Source organism: Arachis duranensis, chromosome 2 (assembly GCF_000817695.3).
Source record: "Arachis duranensis cultivar V14167 chromosome 2, aradu.V14167.gnm2.J7QH, whole genome shotgun sequence".
In the NCBI taxonomy this organism is placed as follows: Eukaryota; Viridiplantae; Streptophyta; class Magnoliopsida; order Fabales; family Fabaceae; genus Arachis; species Arachis duranensis.
The window spans coordinates 742,306-758,271 of NC_029773.3; the positions used below are offsets into that span (position 1 = coordinate 742,306).

The 15,966-nt window shown below is 34.4% G+C and overlaps 1 protein-coding gene across 1 annotated transcript in view; it reads left to right on the forward strand.

The window, feature by feature from the left end:
- The window catches only part of LOC107472807 (putative disease resistance protein At3g14460), a 45,619-nt gene extending 30,938 nt beyond the window's left edge, over positions 1-14,681 (forward strand). Inside the window, exon 2 of the mRNA XM_052257064.1 lies at positions 14,215-14,681. Within this exon, the coding sequence (XP_052113024.1) occupies positions 14,215-14,668 (454 nt within the window). The 3' untranslated portion in view covers positions 14,669-14,681. The remainder of the gene's footprint in view (positions 1-14,214) is intronic.
- The last annotated feature ends 1,285 nt before the right edge of the window (positions 14,682-15,966 follow it).

Below are 15,966 nucleotides of genomic sequence, written 5' to 3' on the forward strand. Positions count from 1 at the left end.
TCCCCATTTTTAATTTCGACAGATAAATTAGTCCCTAATATTATTTTTCTGTCAATGGCAAACAAAAAATAATATTTTAGCTTGTAATGAGGTAAAAGTGTCCAAATAACAGAATAATTTCATCATATAAAATCTTATATAATATTTTAGCTCCAAGTTGGTAAGTTTACTCCACTCCATTCCATTCTAGAATTTATTTTTCCTATTTTGTTTTGGAAAAAAGGAAAAAAAAGTTATGAAAGCTTGATTTGAGAAGGAATTAGTTAATGCCACTTAATGACAATTGTGTTTCTGCTTTTGCCACTATTTGATGTGTAAGCTTGTTGAGTTTAGAAAATTTATATTCAAAATAATGAACAAACATTATTAAAATTAGAATGAGACTAGCGCAATGTGCGAAAAAGTAGATTATTTATATTATATAGTATATTTTAATAAATATTATATTAAAAATATTTTAGAGAACATATTATAAATAGATTTTGAATTTATTTTTAAAAAAGACATAAGTTATTTTTATTAGAGTTATACAAAACTGTATTTTCCTTTTTTTTTTTCATTTTTCGATTTGCATTAATGGCTACTCTTTGTTTTTTCTGCGGTTTTTTTATTTGTAAATAATTAAAAGAATAAATGAACGAGAATGAAAAACATATAAAAATGTTAGATTAAATTTAAGAAATTTTTGACAATTAATATGAAAAATTAAGAAATAAAGAGTAGTAAGAGTCTTAATATGTATAAGTTGTAGAATTTGAATATTTGTAACTGAAATTTTTTATAATTATTATTATTATGACACTTTTTAATGTATGTTTCTTGCATTTAATTAGTACTTGATGTTTCAATTGAATAATAATAAATAAGAGTTTTTTGTTTTAATTTTTTAAAAATATTTTACTAAATAGCGATTGATTGATTTTCATCTTTTGTACTAATCTGAAATGGAAGGTAAATTAGCACTCCTCTTTGACCAAAGATATTGCTTTCTCCTCATCCTTGCTTATCTAAATTGGATAGATCTAAGTGTTTCAAATAATTGTGTTTCTACATTTTTGAAATAGGCATCAAAATCACCTTATGAATCAATTTATAATAAAATAAGGAAGGTGCAATAAAAATTATGTTAAACAAACTAAGCTGCATAATCATATGATAGAGGCACATATAGTCTTGTCTTCCTTTTTTTTTTGACAGGATTGCTCAACAGAACAAAATATGTTATAAGACTCTTTTTGTACTAATCAGAAGTGAAAGTTAAATTAGCACTCCTCTTTGATCGAAGATATTGCTTTCTCCTCATTCTTACTTGTCTAAATTGGATAGATCTAAGTGTTTCAAATAATTGTGTTTCTACATTTTCAAAATAGGCATCAGAATCACGCTTTTGATTTTTTGTGTGGGAGAGAGAAACTTGTATGATAATATGGTGTGAGGAGAGAGGTGTTTTATTTGGCTATGGGATGACCCAAATCGGAGGCACCAATTTGTTTGCCTTGTTTTATTTTTTAAACAAACAATCACAAATCGGACAGTCCGATTTGTGATTTCGAAAATAAAAAAATTTTTAATGTTAAAATTGGACCGTCCGATTTTTATTTTAACAAATAAAAAAAATAAAAAATGCAAATCAGACCTTTCGATTTGGAGTTTATTTTTTTCTTCAAGCAAATCGGACACTCCAATTTGTAATTTATTTTTTTCATCAAACAAATCAGACCGTCCGATTTGAATAAAACACCATATAAAAAAAATACCTTAGTTTTCTAATAACAATATATTACACATATATTTAATCAATATAAAAAAAATTAGCCTCAGAATCACCTCATGAATCAATTTACAATAAAATAAGAAAGGTGTAATAAAAATTATATTAAACAAACCAAGCTGCATAATCATATGTTGGAGGCACATCTTCTTGTCTTCCTTTCTTTGAAAGGATTGCTCTCCGCCTCTTTAATCTAGTAATTTTAGGTATTAACTCTTCCCGTCTGTTATTACCACTGCAAATCCTTCTACAACAAAGAGAATAAGACATGGTCAAAGAATGATAATTCATTCCAAGTAAATTGTGGAAGCAATACTGCACATGTGGAATAACAATTTGAAAAAAGGAACACATAAATGTAAATTGTGGAAGCACATTAATTTTGGTTGTGACTATTAGACAGAACTGTTTAAAGAAGAGGAATACATAAACCTGTGCTACTTACAATGAGTTTACAATTAAAATGTTATTATTTATAACAAATAAATAGAGCTATTGAAAATGATATTGAACGACAGAATGAGAAGAGTAAACGGTAAAGTTGAAAATCTTTAGGAAGATACCTGGGACGAATTTCCTACATTGGCGGCGCCGAATGGTGACGTTGGTCTGAGACCCAGAATCGAGCTCTAGCAGGAAAACCGCAACAGAAGGAATGGAGTTTGCCCTGGTTTCTGCAATTTATGCAATGCGGCTCTGTCGGGGATAGACATTGCGATGGACAATTTGTTTCGAGGAAAAAACAATGGCTCATGGGACCGGAAGTGGATGGAGGAAATAGGATCTTGGTACGGAAGAGGTGCCAAGAGGAAGAGGGTTTCGAGAAGTATGAGAAAGGTAATAAACTCTTTGGATTTCAGAGCTTTTTGGAAAAAATTAAGTTGTTGGTTTTGTTTTTTGTGTTTTTTTTTTATTTGAAAATAAAAATTGATTTGGGAAGATTTGAGTGGTAGATTCTAAAATTTTGCCAAGTAAGCGATAGTGCTGATATGGCGTAAGTAGAAAAAGAGAAATAACTTAGAAGTAATATGGGTAAACCTATGTACCTACTTTTATATATTAAGAATAGAAAAATAGATGTTATTTAAAAAATTATTAAATTGTTATTTGCTTCTAATAGGTTATTTAATATATGTATTAGTGTGCATGAAGTAAAATAAAATTGTTTCTTGGCCCAAGTGATGAAAGCTCGGGTATTAGCCCAATAATAATTGTTCATTACAAATGGTTGAAATAGAAAAAATCCATAAGCTGGCCCAAAAATCTGGTAAGCCCAAGCAGACACCACTCTTGGTCCAACATCATTATGGATCCGAATTGGAAGAAGAAAGAAGGAATTGGAGCATGCACTCTTCGGTACCTACTCCCTTGATTAATGAAATTTAAGTTTTAATACAATTGATTGTATGCGTAGGTAACCGAAACCTAAAATTAAATTGAGTTTATTGTGCATTAAAAGCTTTGTCTCTTCTCTCTCCTCTCTCTCTTTATTTTTGGTCATATCATTTGTCAGAGAAAAAGATAGAAGCAAGAAGAAGTTATCAAAAGTCTATAAAAAAAGGCTATCAAGTAGAAGGGCTACTGAAGATCTCTCTTCAGAGGTGAAGATCTGAAGAAAACAAAAGCAAGATTTTTGCCATTGAAGGCAAGATTTTGAAGAAGAGCTTTAAGATCTTTTATACTAAGAAAAGAAAGGATCCGCCTCTGTCAGAGAAGAAGATCTCATTTGCAAAGACAAGATCATAAAGGATCCAAATCCTTTTTTGGAGCCAAAGACAAGATTAAGGGTTCAGATTGAAGGAGTTTGATGAAAAGGGTTGAGAAAGGTACATGCATGTTGATTTTTTGTTTTCCCTCTCTCTTCTCTATGTCCGAATCGAAGTTGTTTTTGGTTAGAGAAGAAGTTGCTTAGTTGAACCGGTTTCAACCTTGGAAGCTTCCACTTCTATATTAAGGGTAAACAGTAAAAAGGGTTGAGATCAAGGAGAGAAAGTGAAAGCATAGAGTTCTCGTAGCTACCCAAGCTTCCTGAGTACTTCTCCTTCAAAGATGTTCATTTTGTTTTCTTTTTCTTAGTTTTGTCTGTTTGAGTCTCATGATGAAAAAAGCAAACATGGTGAGGTTTGTAAGAAAAAGCAGTGAGACAAAAAAGATCAAAATTAGAGAAAAAGCCATATATGTCTCAGAATTTTTTTGTACATCTGTATGTTGTGTTTCATGATCATGTAGGGATTCTTTTACAAGTTAGGTTAGCACTTTGTGGTTGAAAGTTAGGGTTGAGTCCTAGTCAAGTTCAGATTGGGTGTAGAATCTGGATTTGTCCCAAATTGGAATGGGTAGTTTCTAGGGAGAAATTGGTGTTTGTAATGTTTTGGAAAACATAGTGAAATTCTATCATTGTTGTGATGGAGACTGGATATAGGCTACATTGTACCTAGTAGCTGAACCAGGATATATCTGGTGTTAATTCTTCTTCCCTACTCTCTTCTCTGTTTCTGTTCATCAGGAGATTAAAAACAAAAATATCTCTCAACTCAGCACGAGACAAAACAAAAGTGCCTCTCAACTCGACATGAGACAAAAAAACAGAAATATCTCCAAAAGTTCATTGAAAATTCAGAAATTAATATTCAACAAAAAAGGGTTAAGATTCAACCCCCTTCTCTTAGCCACGGATTACCATCAAAGCTGAAGTAAATGGTTTTAGTATATAGCAACTTAAATTTGCTTCCTTAACTGTTTCTCGAATCTTTAAAGTGTATTTTTTGACTTTGTTACAATTTCTTTTACCATTGATTATTCATAACCCAAGGGGTAAAAGAAAGTAAAGCTTATTCTCTTACCTAAAGTGGAAAGTGAAGCTTTCAAAATAATTTAACAATCTTTTCTATCAACTTTATTTATTGGTGAGTTTCTTTATTCTTCTTCTTCTTCTCTTTTTTTTTAAAAAAAATGAAAAATAGCCATACCATGAATAAATAATGATATGTGCAGTTTGTAATAACTACATATATTAAGCTGCATAGGATCAGAATAAATATATTATTCTTACATGTAAAATTATTCAAGAAAAAAATCTTGTCATAAAATATTGGATCGTTTGGGACTTAAAGAGGATGGCTGCAAGTATTCTGTTCTGAAATGTCTATTGAAAACTTTTCTTCTAACTTGTAATATTATGTCAATCAAATCATGATTGTGATCACTTTATTTTCTATCTAACTGCACTGCTGTTATAGTTTCAAGTTGGTAACTTTACTCAATTCATTCTCGAATTTACTTTTCCTGTTCTGTTGGGTAAAAGAATTAGTAATAAAGTTTGATCAGAGAAAGAATTAGTTATATGCGCTTAATGACAGAATTGTATTTCTCCTTTGCCATTGTTTCATGTTTATGCTGAATGGTATTGCTATATAGATCATATAGCAACTCAAATTTGATTCTTTAACTGTTTTTTTAATCTGTAAAATGGACTTTTTGTTACAATGCCATTTACCTTTGATCATTAATAATTTTAGATGTTCGGGCTTTCATTGTACATGTATATATCTGGAGATGTTGATAGTGTAACTGCCTGTATCTTAATATCGAAGCTCAAATATCTGAGAGTTTTGTCATTTGACTCGTTCAGAAAACTTGATGTATTACCTGATTCAATCGGTGAATTGGTTCATCTGCGCTATTTGAATCTCTCTTGGACAGACATTAACACATTGCCAGAGTCATTATGTAACTTGCATAATCTACAAACGTTAATATTGCGGGATGTACTAGGCTGACTTTGTTGCCTAGTAGCATGCATAATCTTGTCAATTTACGGCACCTTGATCTTAGGATGACTTCTTTGGAAGAAATGCCTTGAGGAATAAGCAAATTGAAAGGCATGCCTATTTTAGATTACTTTGTTGTGGGCAAGCATGAAGATAATGGAATCCAGGTATTAGGCGGGCTCTCAAATCTTCATGGAATATTTGAGATTAAGAAGTTGGAGAATGTTGTTGATGCCAAAGAAGTGAAGAGTGCAAGGATGATGGACAAGATACACATAGATGAATTATGCTTGGAATGGTCTTCAGGTTATGATATGGTTTCAAACACACAAACTGAAAGAGATATACTCGGCAGCTTGCAACCTCACAATGGCTTGAAAGTGTTGGAAATCAAGGGATACAAGGGCACAATATTTCCAGATTGGTTGGGGGACTGTTCTTACAACAATATGACACGGGTATCTCTGGAGTCTTGCAAGAATTGCTGCACGATGCCTTCACTTGGACAGCTGCCATGTCTTAAGTCTCTTTGGATTGAAGGTTTTGATCAGCTCAAGCGTATTGGTGATGAGTTTTACAAGAATGGAGATGATCATTCTTTGCATATTGCTCCTTTTCCCTCTATGGAGACTTGCAATTTCATAATATGGCATGTTGGGAGGAATGGCACTTACCTGACCAGGAAGCTTTTCCTCAGCTTAAGAGGCTTGTAATAAAAAATTGTCCAAAGGGAGAAATGCTTCATTGGGTATTCTTGAGAATCATATTTTCTTTGTCGGGTGTTTTCTAAGTTCGCAAACTGAAAATACGGGAAGAACATCAGGGAAGGCCTCAAGAGATGTTTCTTTATGGGGATACTTTATCAATTACCACATGTGAATCTGCAGTGGAGTCTGCACTTGAGGCAGGGATCATCAACCATCTAAGTTGCTTCCAAGAAATACTAATCTCAAGGTGTTCATCTGCTGTATCCTTGCTGGCCAATTATTTACCCAAATCTTTGCAAAAACTCTCAATCATTGATTGTAGAAAAATGGAATTACTCCAACAACAACAGAAATACGATTTGGTAGAGCTAGATATGTTTAACAGCTGCGATTCACTGGCCTCGTTGTCGTTGGATGCCTTTCCCAATCTCAAGACTCTCAAGATAAGTCACTGTAAGAATGTGGAATCAGTTTCAATGTTAGAACCACCACACACTGCTCTTCAAAGTCTCACCATCTATGAATGCCACAAATTTGTGTCATTTCCAGGAGAAGGACTGGTTGCTGGAAAGACACTGCAAGAAGAAGCATCAACAAATTTGGCCCAAAATTTCTCACATCCCCACCATTCAAGTCCAAAGCAATTGGAAAAACATTTTCCCAAATGCAGATTTTCGGCTAGGTAATTCTCTAGTCTTTGTGTTTCTCATGATACAACAATTAAATTCACACATGCATAAAATTTCTTTTTCCTTTAAAAAAAGTTGTTCTTTCTTTCTTTAGACAATATTTACTAGTTGTTTTGATAATCTGATTCGCCAACAAGAAAATCTGCATTCTTTTCTTTCATTCTATCTGGAACCTCTCAGCTTGTAGTTGTACTTAAAAAAGAAACATCCTCTATTATTCTTAGAAAATGTCATTGCTATAAATTGAAAGACAGGGAATATCTTCTCTTCTGTATCTAACATTTGCCGAATGTCTTTACATATATCGATGAATCAAATTTACTGTTTTAATTTTATCATCTGCAGGTAGCCTTTCGATGAGGTAAAAGTGCCCAAATGGAAGAGATTTCATCATATAGAATCTTATACAATATTTTAGCTTCGGGTTGGTAAATTTACTCCACTTCATTCCATTCTAGAATTTACTTTTAATGTTCTGTTGGGAAAAAGAAGAAAGTTAAGAAAGATTGATTTGAGGAGGAATTAGTTATACGCACTTAATGACAAAGTGTGTGTTTGGATTACCGTTTGCAAACGGAGGTTTGTATAAAATTGATTTTGTAAAAGTGATTTTGATCAAAAGTGAATTAGTATTAACGTGGTTTATGTTTGGTAATTTTTATTCAAAATGGATTATAGTAAACTAAATATTGTTTGGATTACATTATTCAAAATCACTTTTAGATAGAAAATTACAAAAAAGGACATGAGTTTAAATAATTATTTTATGTTATCTTATAATTTTATTTTAAATATTTAAATAAATTTTAATATTTTTTTAGTATTATCAGTATTCTTTAGTACTCTAATAGAATTAATAGAATCATAATACAAAATAAAAAAATATTCTATACAAAAAAGAAATAACAATAACAGTAAAAGAACTCATATAAAAAAACAGAAGTTTTATAAAAAATAATATGCATAAGAAAGTATTAAAAAGATATATTATAAAAAAGAAAATAATAAATATATGAATAATAAAGGGTATAATTGGTACATAGAACATAAAGTTTAATCCAACGTGAAAAGCTGAACGGAAAAGCTAGAATTTTTAGCTTTTGGTAAACGTGGGTTGAAGACAAAAATCACTTCTACGTTTACATAATAAAATCATTGCCAAACATGAAGATGAAGCGTTCAAGGAGCTCAAACGAGCTTTTCTCTTCTCCAACGTAAATCCAAACACACTCAAAATAGTCTTTCTGCCTTTGTCACTATCTGGTGTTTATGCTGAACTAAATGGTATTTATGCTGAACTAAATGATATTGCTATATAGCCCATATAACAACATAAATTTGATTCTTTAACTGTTTTTCGAATCGGTAAAATATACTTTTGTTGCAATGCTATTTACCGTTGATCGTTAATAATTTTAGCAAAAGGATAAATTGAAATTCTTTAAAAACTTTCGGGGTAAAATTAAAACTTTGGCCAAACATTGGGGACACTTAATATGGTTTTCCTTGTTTTCTTTTCTTCTCTTGTTTAATCTTCTTTGAGTGATAGGCTAACAGAAAATAAAGCTTACTGTCTTATCTAAAATGGAAAGTGAAGCTACAAACTAATTTAACAATCTTGTTTCTATTTTTTCCATCTTTTGCAGGCTGTTTTTACTTAGGTGGAAGAAGTTCATAGATGGTTGACAATTCCTTGTACTGTGTATATATGAAGATGTAAACTGGATTAATGAGTTGGGAACCAGAAGTAGTGTTTTTTCTGTTTTGTGATTTCAGCTTCTTGCTAATTGGTATCTGACTATCTGTACTACTTTAAATTAATGGTGGATATGTATGATACCTACACTACTGTGGACTTGCTTCAGTTGCTTGGATTATTCAATGCTTTGCTTCAATGTTGGGACCCATGGGTGGTTGTTTGGTTATCAATGGCAGTCATGTTTGAACTTTGAACCAACATGCTAAACAAATGCTTCACTATCTAATACAAGCGTTATATCAAATTTGAATTGTAGATGCAGGTCTTCTTTTTCCAATAAGTTAGACCAATAATACCATGAACTGATATTTTATCAATGGACTTCAAAGTATTAGTGTAATTTATTTAGAAGTATCTCTCAAACAGGATTTTATTTATTTCAGTAGAAACAAATTAAAAGCAAAAAGAGAAAAAAAAAAAAAAGAGAGAGTAGTAACTAACATGCTATTATCATAACTAATGCGATTGATGCATTTGAGAGAGATTAGTAATTTAGTAAAGTAATAAATTAGTATAGTAATACTATTGAGCCTGGTCACATTAATTGAAACTTCCAACAAGATGCAATAATGTTGCATCAACCAAATAAATTAGAATCAAGGACAGAGTAAGTGTGATCCAGCTAGATGCTAGGCAATTCTAATAACTCTTCATAAATTTTTCCATGGACAGAGATGTTGGGACCACTGGAGGTCAATGTCTTTCAGCTAACAAGTAAGGAGCACCACACAATCTAAAAGGGAATACAGTGAATGAAATTGAATCAATGTCCTTCAGCTGAATTATTGCACTGCATCTGCATCATTATTTTACCATGACCCACAACCAGTAAGAATTAAAGGCAAAAATTGCAAGGAGACCAACTTTTTATGGAGTCAACAGTCTTTGTCTTTTTGCCATCAAATTAGTGAGAACTGCTTCTTCACAATAAGCTTTGATAGACCTACACACAGTTCAGTTACAAACCCTGCAAAATCTTCATTTTCACTCTCCTTCATACCTGAATTCTGATCACTTGTTTGAGATAATATCATGGCTGGTGCACTTGTTGGTGGAGCTTTCCTTTCTGGCTTCATTAACGTTGTCTTTGACAGGTTCCTCACAACGGATACGGTCAACTTGGTCTTGGACAAGAAGCTTGGCTCTGGCTTGGTTGAGAAGCTGGAAATTTCTCTGAAAGCTGCTGAAGCTGTGCTTGATGATGCTGAGTACAAGCAACTGGGCGACGAACGTGTGAGGGTGTGGCTCAACAAATTGAGAGATGCTGTTTATGATGCTGATGACTTTCTGGACGCTGTACTCACCAAAGCCGCCACTCAAAAGGAGGTACGTTCTTCCAAACTTAGTTTCTTCCGTAACCGACATAGGAAGATGGTAGATAACATGGAAGAGGTGGTTGCAAGAATAGAATTTCTTGTAAAGCAGAAAGATGACCTTGGCCTTCAAAAGAGTACCAAGGATAATAACTTGTCATCATCATCATCATCATGGCGAGAAACCACATGTCTGATGGAAGGGAACATATATGGCAGGGAGGATGATCAACAAGCTTTAATCAAAATAATAAATGACAACAGTGAATCTCAGTTATCTGTGATTCCAATTGTTGGCATGGGTGGGGTTGGTAAAACAACCTTAGCCAAATGGGCGTACAGTGTCGTGGAAGGATTTGATCTGAAAGCATGGGTCTGCATCTCTGAAACATTTGATGTTGCTGATATTACAAAGAAAACCATTGAGGAAATTACAAAAACTACTTGTAGCCTTGGGAGTTTAAATTTGCTTCAAAATGAATTGCAGAAAATCTTGTCGGGAAAGAAGTTCTTTATTGTTCTAGACGATGTCTGGAGCGAAGATGCCCATAAGTGGAAGCAATTTATAGCTCCTTTTCACTGTGGGGCTAAGGGTAGTTCAATTCTTCTTACAACTCGTATGAAAGAGGTCGGTAGTGCAATTCTTATTACAACTCGCATTAAAGAGGTTGCTTCAGTTGTTCAGACATGTTCCTCCTACTTTCTTAATGAGTTGTCGCAAGATTCTTGCTGGTTATTGTTTGCAGCCAATGCATGTTTTCCGGAGTCAAATGGGAACCCAATGCTAGAGGCTATCGGTAGACAGATTGTCAACAAGTGTAAGGGCTTGCCATTAGCTGTTGAAACACTTGGGCGCTTGTTGCGAGGAAAGGATGATGCTAAAGAATGGAATGCTGTTTTAAGGAGTGACATCTGGGAATTTTCCTTGAAAGATAGTAAAATTATTCCAGCACTGTTAATAAGCTACTTCCAGCTACCTCCTTACTTGAAGCGTTGTTTCGTTTATTGTTCATTGTTTCCCAAAGATCATGAGTTTGAGAAAAATGAACTAGTTTTGCTGTGGATGGCTGAAGATCTTTTAAGGCTACCAAAGAGAGGAGAGAGTTTAGAAGAGGTTGGTTCTGAGTGTTTTGAAGAATTAGCGTCAAGGTTATTTTTTAAACAAGAATGGGGTTGCCATAAGATGCATGATCCCTTGCATGACTTGGCAATATTCCTTGCTGGAGACTTCTATTCTAGAATAGAAGAGCTTCGTGAACAAGAAGAGAAGAAGGTTCTCACTCGTCATTTGTCATGTTTGCCATATGGAAGGTTAGATCATCCAATCTCAAAAGTCTTGTCCGTTGTGAAATCAGAATCTTTGAGGACATCTTTGTATATCGATGAATTGTTAAGCCTGAAAAGCAGAACATCAAAGTTGAAATACTTGAGAGTTTTATCCTTTCGTCAACTTGATGTATTACCTGATTCAATAGGTAAATTGATTCATCTACGTTATTTGAATCTCTCTAGGAACAATGTTAAGACATTACCAGAGTCACTATGCAACTTGTATAATCTACAAACATTAATATTGTATGAATGTTCTAAACTGACCATGTTGCCCGATGGCATGCTTAAACTTATGAAATTACGGCATCTTGTCCTTAGCGGAACTTGTTTGAAAGAAATGCCTAGAGGAATAAGTAAATTGAAACACATGCATATTTTAGATTACTTTGTGGTGGGCAAGCACAAAGACAATGGAATGGAGGAATTAGGAGGGCTCTCAAATCTTGAAGGATCATTTGAGATTAAGAAGTTGGAGAATGTTGTTGATGCGAGACAAGCAAGGAGTGCTAAGATGGAGGACAAGAACCACATTGACAAGTTATCGTTGGAATGGTCTTGGGATCATGAGATGGTTTCAAACACAGGGACTGAGAGAGATATACTTGGCGGCTTGCAACCGCACACTGGCTTGAAAGAGTTGAGAATGGAGGGATACAAGGGCGAAAGATTTCCAGATTGGGTGGGGCACTATTCCTACAACAATATGACAAGTGTATCTCTATTGAATTGCAAGAATTGCTGCATGCTGCCTTCACTTGGACAACTGCCATCTCTAAAGTCCCTGCGCATTGAAGGTTTTCATCAGATCAAGCGTATTGGTGATGAGTTTTACAAGAATGACAGCGATCATCATTCCTCGCCTATTGCATCGTTTCCTTCACTCGAGGAATTGGTGTTTCATAAGATGCCATGCTGGGAGGAGTGGCACGTACCTGACCCAGAAGCTTTTCCTCAGCTTAAGATACTTCAAATAGAACGTTGTCCAATGTTAAAGGGCATATTGTGGAGAAGGGATTGTTGTTTGCGGGAAGATGAAGAAGGAAGGTGTGATGAGATGGTAGGTGGTGGGGATGCTTTATCAATAAGGCCATCTCAATCATTTAATGCAAGGATCAATTGTTTACCCAAATCTCTGCAAAAGCTGAAAATCCGGCGTTGCCCAAAATTTGAATTCCCCGAGCAACAGCAGCGAAACTATGATTTGGTAGAGCTAGAAATAGATGAGAGCTGTGATTCACTGACCTCCTTGTCGTTGGATGTCTTTCCCAATCTCAAGAATCTCCAGATATATGATTGTAGGAATCTGGAATCAGTGTCAATGTCAGAGGCATCACACGCTGCTCTTCAACGTGTCACCATCTATAACTGCCCTGAATTAGTGTCATTTGCAGGAGAAGGACTGGCTGCACCCAACTTGACTCATCTTATAGTCGCAGATTGTGAGAAGTTGGACGCATTACCACGTGACATGAATAGTCTATTCCCAAGTTTACAGTCTCTCAGAGATATGTTGTAGAAACATGAGCAGGTTGGCAGAGAGTGATTTGCCGCATAACTTGAAATCACTTGAAGTGAGAATTTGTGAGCAACAAATGAGGGATCTATCGTGGATGGCCAACTTGCACGCCCTCACTCATCTAAGTATTATTGGTTTTTATTGTCATAACGTGAAGTCATACCCAGAGGTGGGTTCGCTGCCTCACCTTCCCTCCCTTACCACTCTCAAGATATGCTGCTTCTATGATCTGGAGACATTGGAGTGCAACGAGCTTCTCCGCCTCACCTCCCTTCAACAATTGCACATTTCATTCTGCAACAAGCTGGAGAATATGAAAGGAGAAAAGCTGCCTCCCTCTCTCTTGCTACTGATAATTGAAGACTGTGATTTGCTGGGAGAACACTGCAAGAACAAGCATCAACTAATCTGGCCCAAAATTTCCCAAATCCCCACCATTCAAGTCGATGGAGAACAAATTTTCTGAATAAAGATTTCTGAACAGGTAATCATCTAACTTCACGGTTCTCATGCCACCACAACTCAATTATACATGTATAAATTTCCTTTTCCTCCAAAGAAAATAGTTCTCTCTTTCTTTATACATTATTAACTAGTTAGACTCATATTCTGATTCGCCAACAACTAAATTTGCATTCTTTTTTATTTCATTCATTGGAAAATCTCTCAATTTGTACTTGTACTCACTTATAACTAATTTGTATTGCCAGGTAGTAGTAACTTAAATCTGATTCTTTAACTGTTTTTGGAATCGTATTCTTTTTGTTACGATTCTATTTACTGTCGTTCATTCATAATTTTAGTGTGATGAGATGGTAGGTGGTGGGGATGCTTTATCAATAAGGCCATCTCAATCATTTAATGCAACCACCATCAACCATCTAAGTTGCCTCCAAGAACTACGTATTGTTGGGTGTCCGTCTATTGTATCCTTTCCGGGCAATTGTTTACCCAAATCTCTGCGAAGGCTGGAAATCTGGTGTTGCCCAAAATTTGAATTCCCCAAGCAACAGCAGCACAATTATGATTTGGTAGAGCTACAAATATGTTTCAGCTGCGATTCACTGACCTCGTTTTCTTTAGATGTCTTTCCCAATCTCAAGAATCTGGAGATATATAAGTGTAGGAATCTGGAATCAGTGTCAATGTTAGAGGCACCACACGCTGCTCTTCAAAGTCTCACCATCATTGAGTGCCACAAATTAGTGTCATTTGCAGGAGAAGGACTGGCTGCACCCAACTTGACTCATCTTCATGTCAGCTTCTGCTTAAAATTGGAGGCATTACCACGTGACATGAAGAGTCTACTCCCGAGTCTACAGTCTCTCGTGATATATGGTTGCTCAGACATGTGCAGGTTGGCAGAGGGTGATTTGCCGCCTAACTTGAAAGAACTTGAAGTGGGAATTTGCGAGCAACAAATGAGGGATCTATCATGGATGCCCAACTTCCACGCCCTCACTCATCTTACTATTGATGGTTTTTTGTGTAAGAACATAAAGTCATACCCAGAGGTGGGTTCGCTGCCTCACCTTCCCTCCCTTACCAATCTGACTATATGGGGGTTCAAGAATCTGGAGACATTGGAGTGCAACGAGCTTCTCCGCCTCACCTCCCTTCAAGAATTGCATATTAAGTTCTGCAAGAAGCTGGAGAATATGGAAGGAGAAAAGCTGCCTCCCTCTCTCTTGCGGCTTGAAGTTTATTCTTGTGCTTTGCTGGAAAAACACTGCAAGAAGAAGCATCAACTAATCTGGCCCAAAATTTCCCACATCCCCACCATTCAAGTCAATTTCAAACATATTTCCTAAATAGAGATTTCTGAGCAGGTAATTATTTAACTTCACAGTTCTCATGCCACCACAATTCAATTATACATGCATCAATTTCCTTTTCCTAAAAAGAAAGAAAAGACCTCCTTCTTTCTTTAGACATTATTAACTAGTTGAACTGATAAATTTGCATTCTTTTTTTTTCATTCATTGGGAAACCTCTCACTTTGTAGTTGTAGAAATATCCTCTGTTATTCTAAAAAAAAAATCATTCTTATAAATTCAAAGACAGGGAATATATATATTCCAACATTTGAGAATTTCTTTACATAATCGATAAATCAAATTTACTGTTTTTTAAAAATAATTTTTCAGAAATAAATATTTGATTACATAAGCCTTTCTATTCAAGATTAATGATCAGCAAGGGATATCTATTCTTTGTTGAGTTCTTAGACGTCATGTGCTCTATATGTCACAGGAACTGGAAGGATCCATCTATATTTTATTTTTGTTAAAAATGTAATTATTCATTCTTGAAACTGTAAATTTATTAAAAATATTTGTAACCTTATTTATCTTATATTCGAATCTGTTAGGCTTGTTGGGGGACTATTTTCCTGAGCGCCAATCATAGCTCATCTTAGGCTGTGACATGTTTTTGCCATCTTTTGCAGGTAAAAAGTTCACAAATGTTAGAGATTTCATTGCACATGTATATCTATATATATATATATATATATATATGGAGATGTAAACTGGATTAATGTGTTGGGAAGCAGTAGTGTTTTCTGATTTCAGCTTTCATTTTAATTGGTATCTACACTAGTTTAAATTAATGACTGATGTGTATCATATGATTCATATCCACACTACATGTGGAGTTGCTTGTATTATTGAATTCAATGCTTTGCTTCAAAGATAGGAACCATAGATGGTTGTTTGGTTATCAATAGCAGTCATGTTTGAACTTAACCAATATGCTAAACAAATGAGTTTCAATATCTAATGCAAGGGGTTGTATCAAACTTGAATTGTAGGCTTTTTCTTTCTTTTTTTTTTTTTTGGTTAAATTTATAATTCAAAGGCATGATGATGATTAACATCATTATTGAACCTAGCTGCAGTAGTGTTACTTATATATTAAAAGTTATGATAATCTACATCTTACCAAGCATGAAACAGTTAATTTAATTAACTTCTAATCAAAGGTAGGTGCAACAGCTTCAATAATCCCTTGAAAAACATATACATGACAAAAAAATAAAGTAACTTCCATTGTTAATAATACATGTTTTTTCATTTGTGAAAATATAAACCTATGTTTTTTGTTTTTT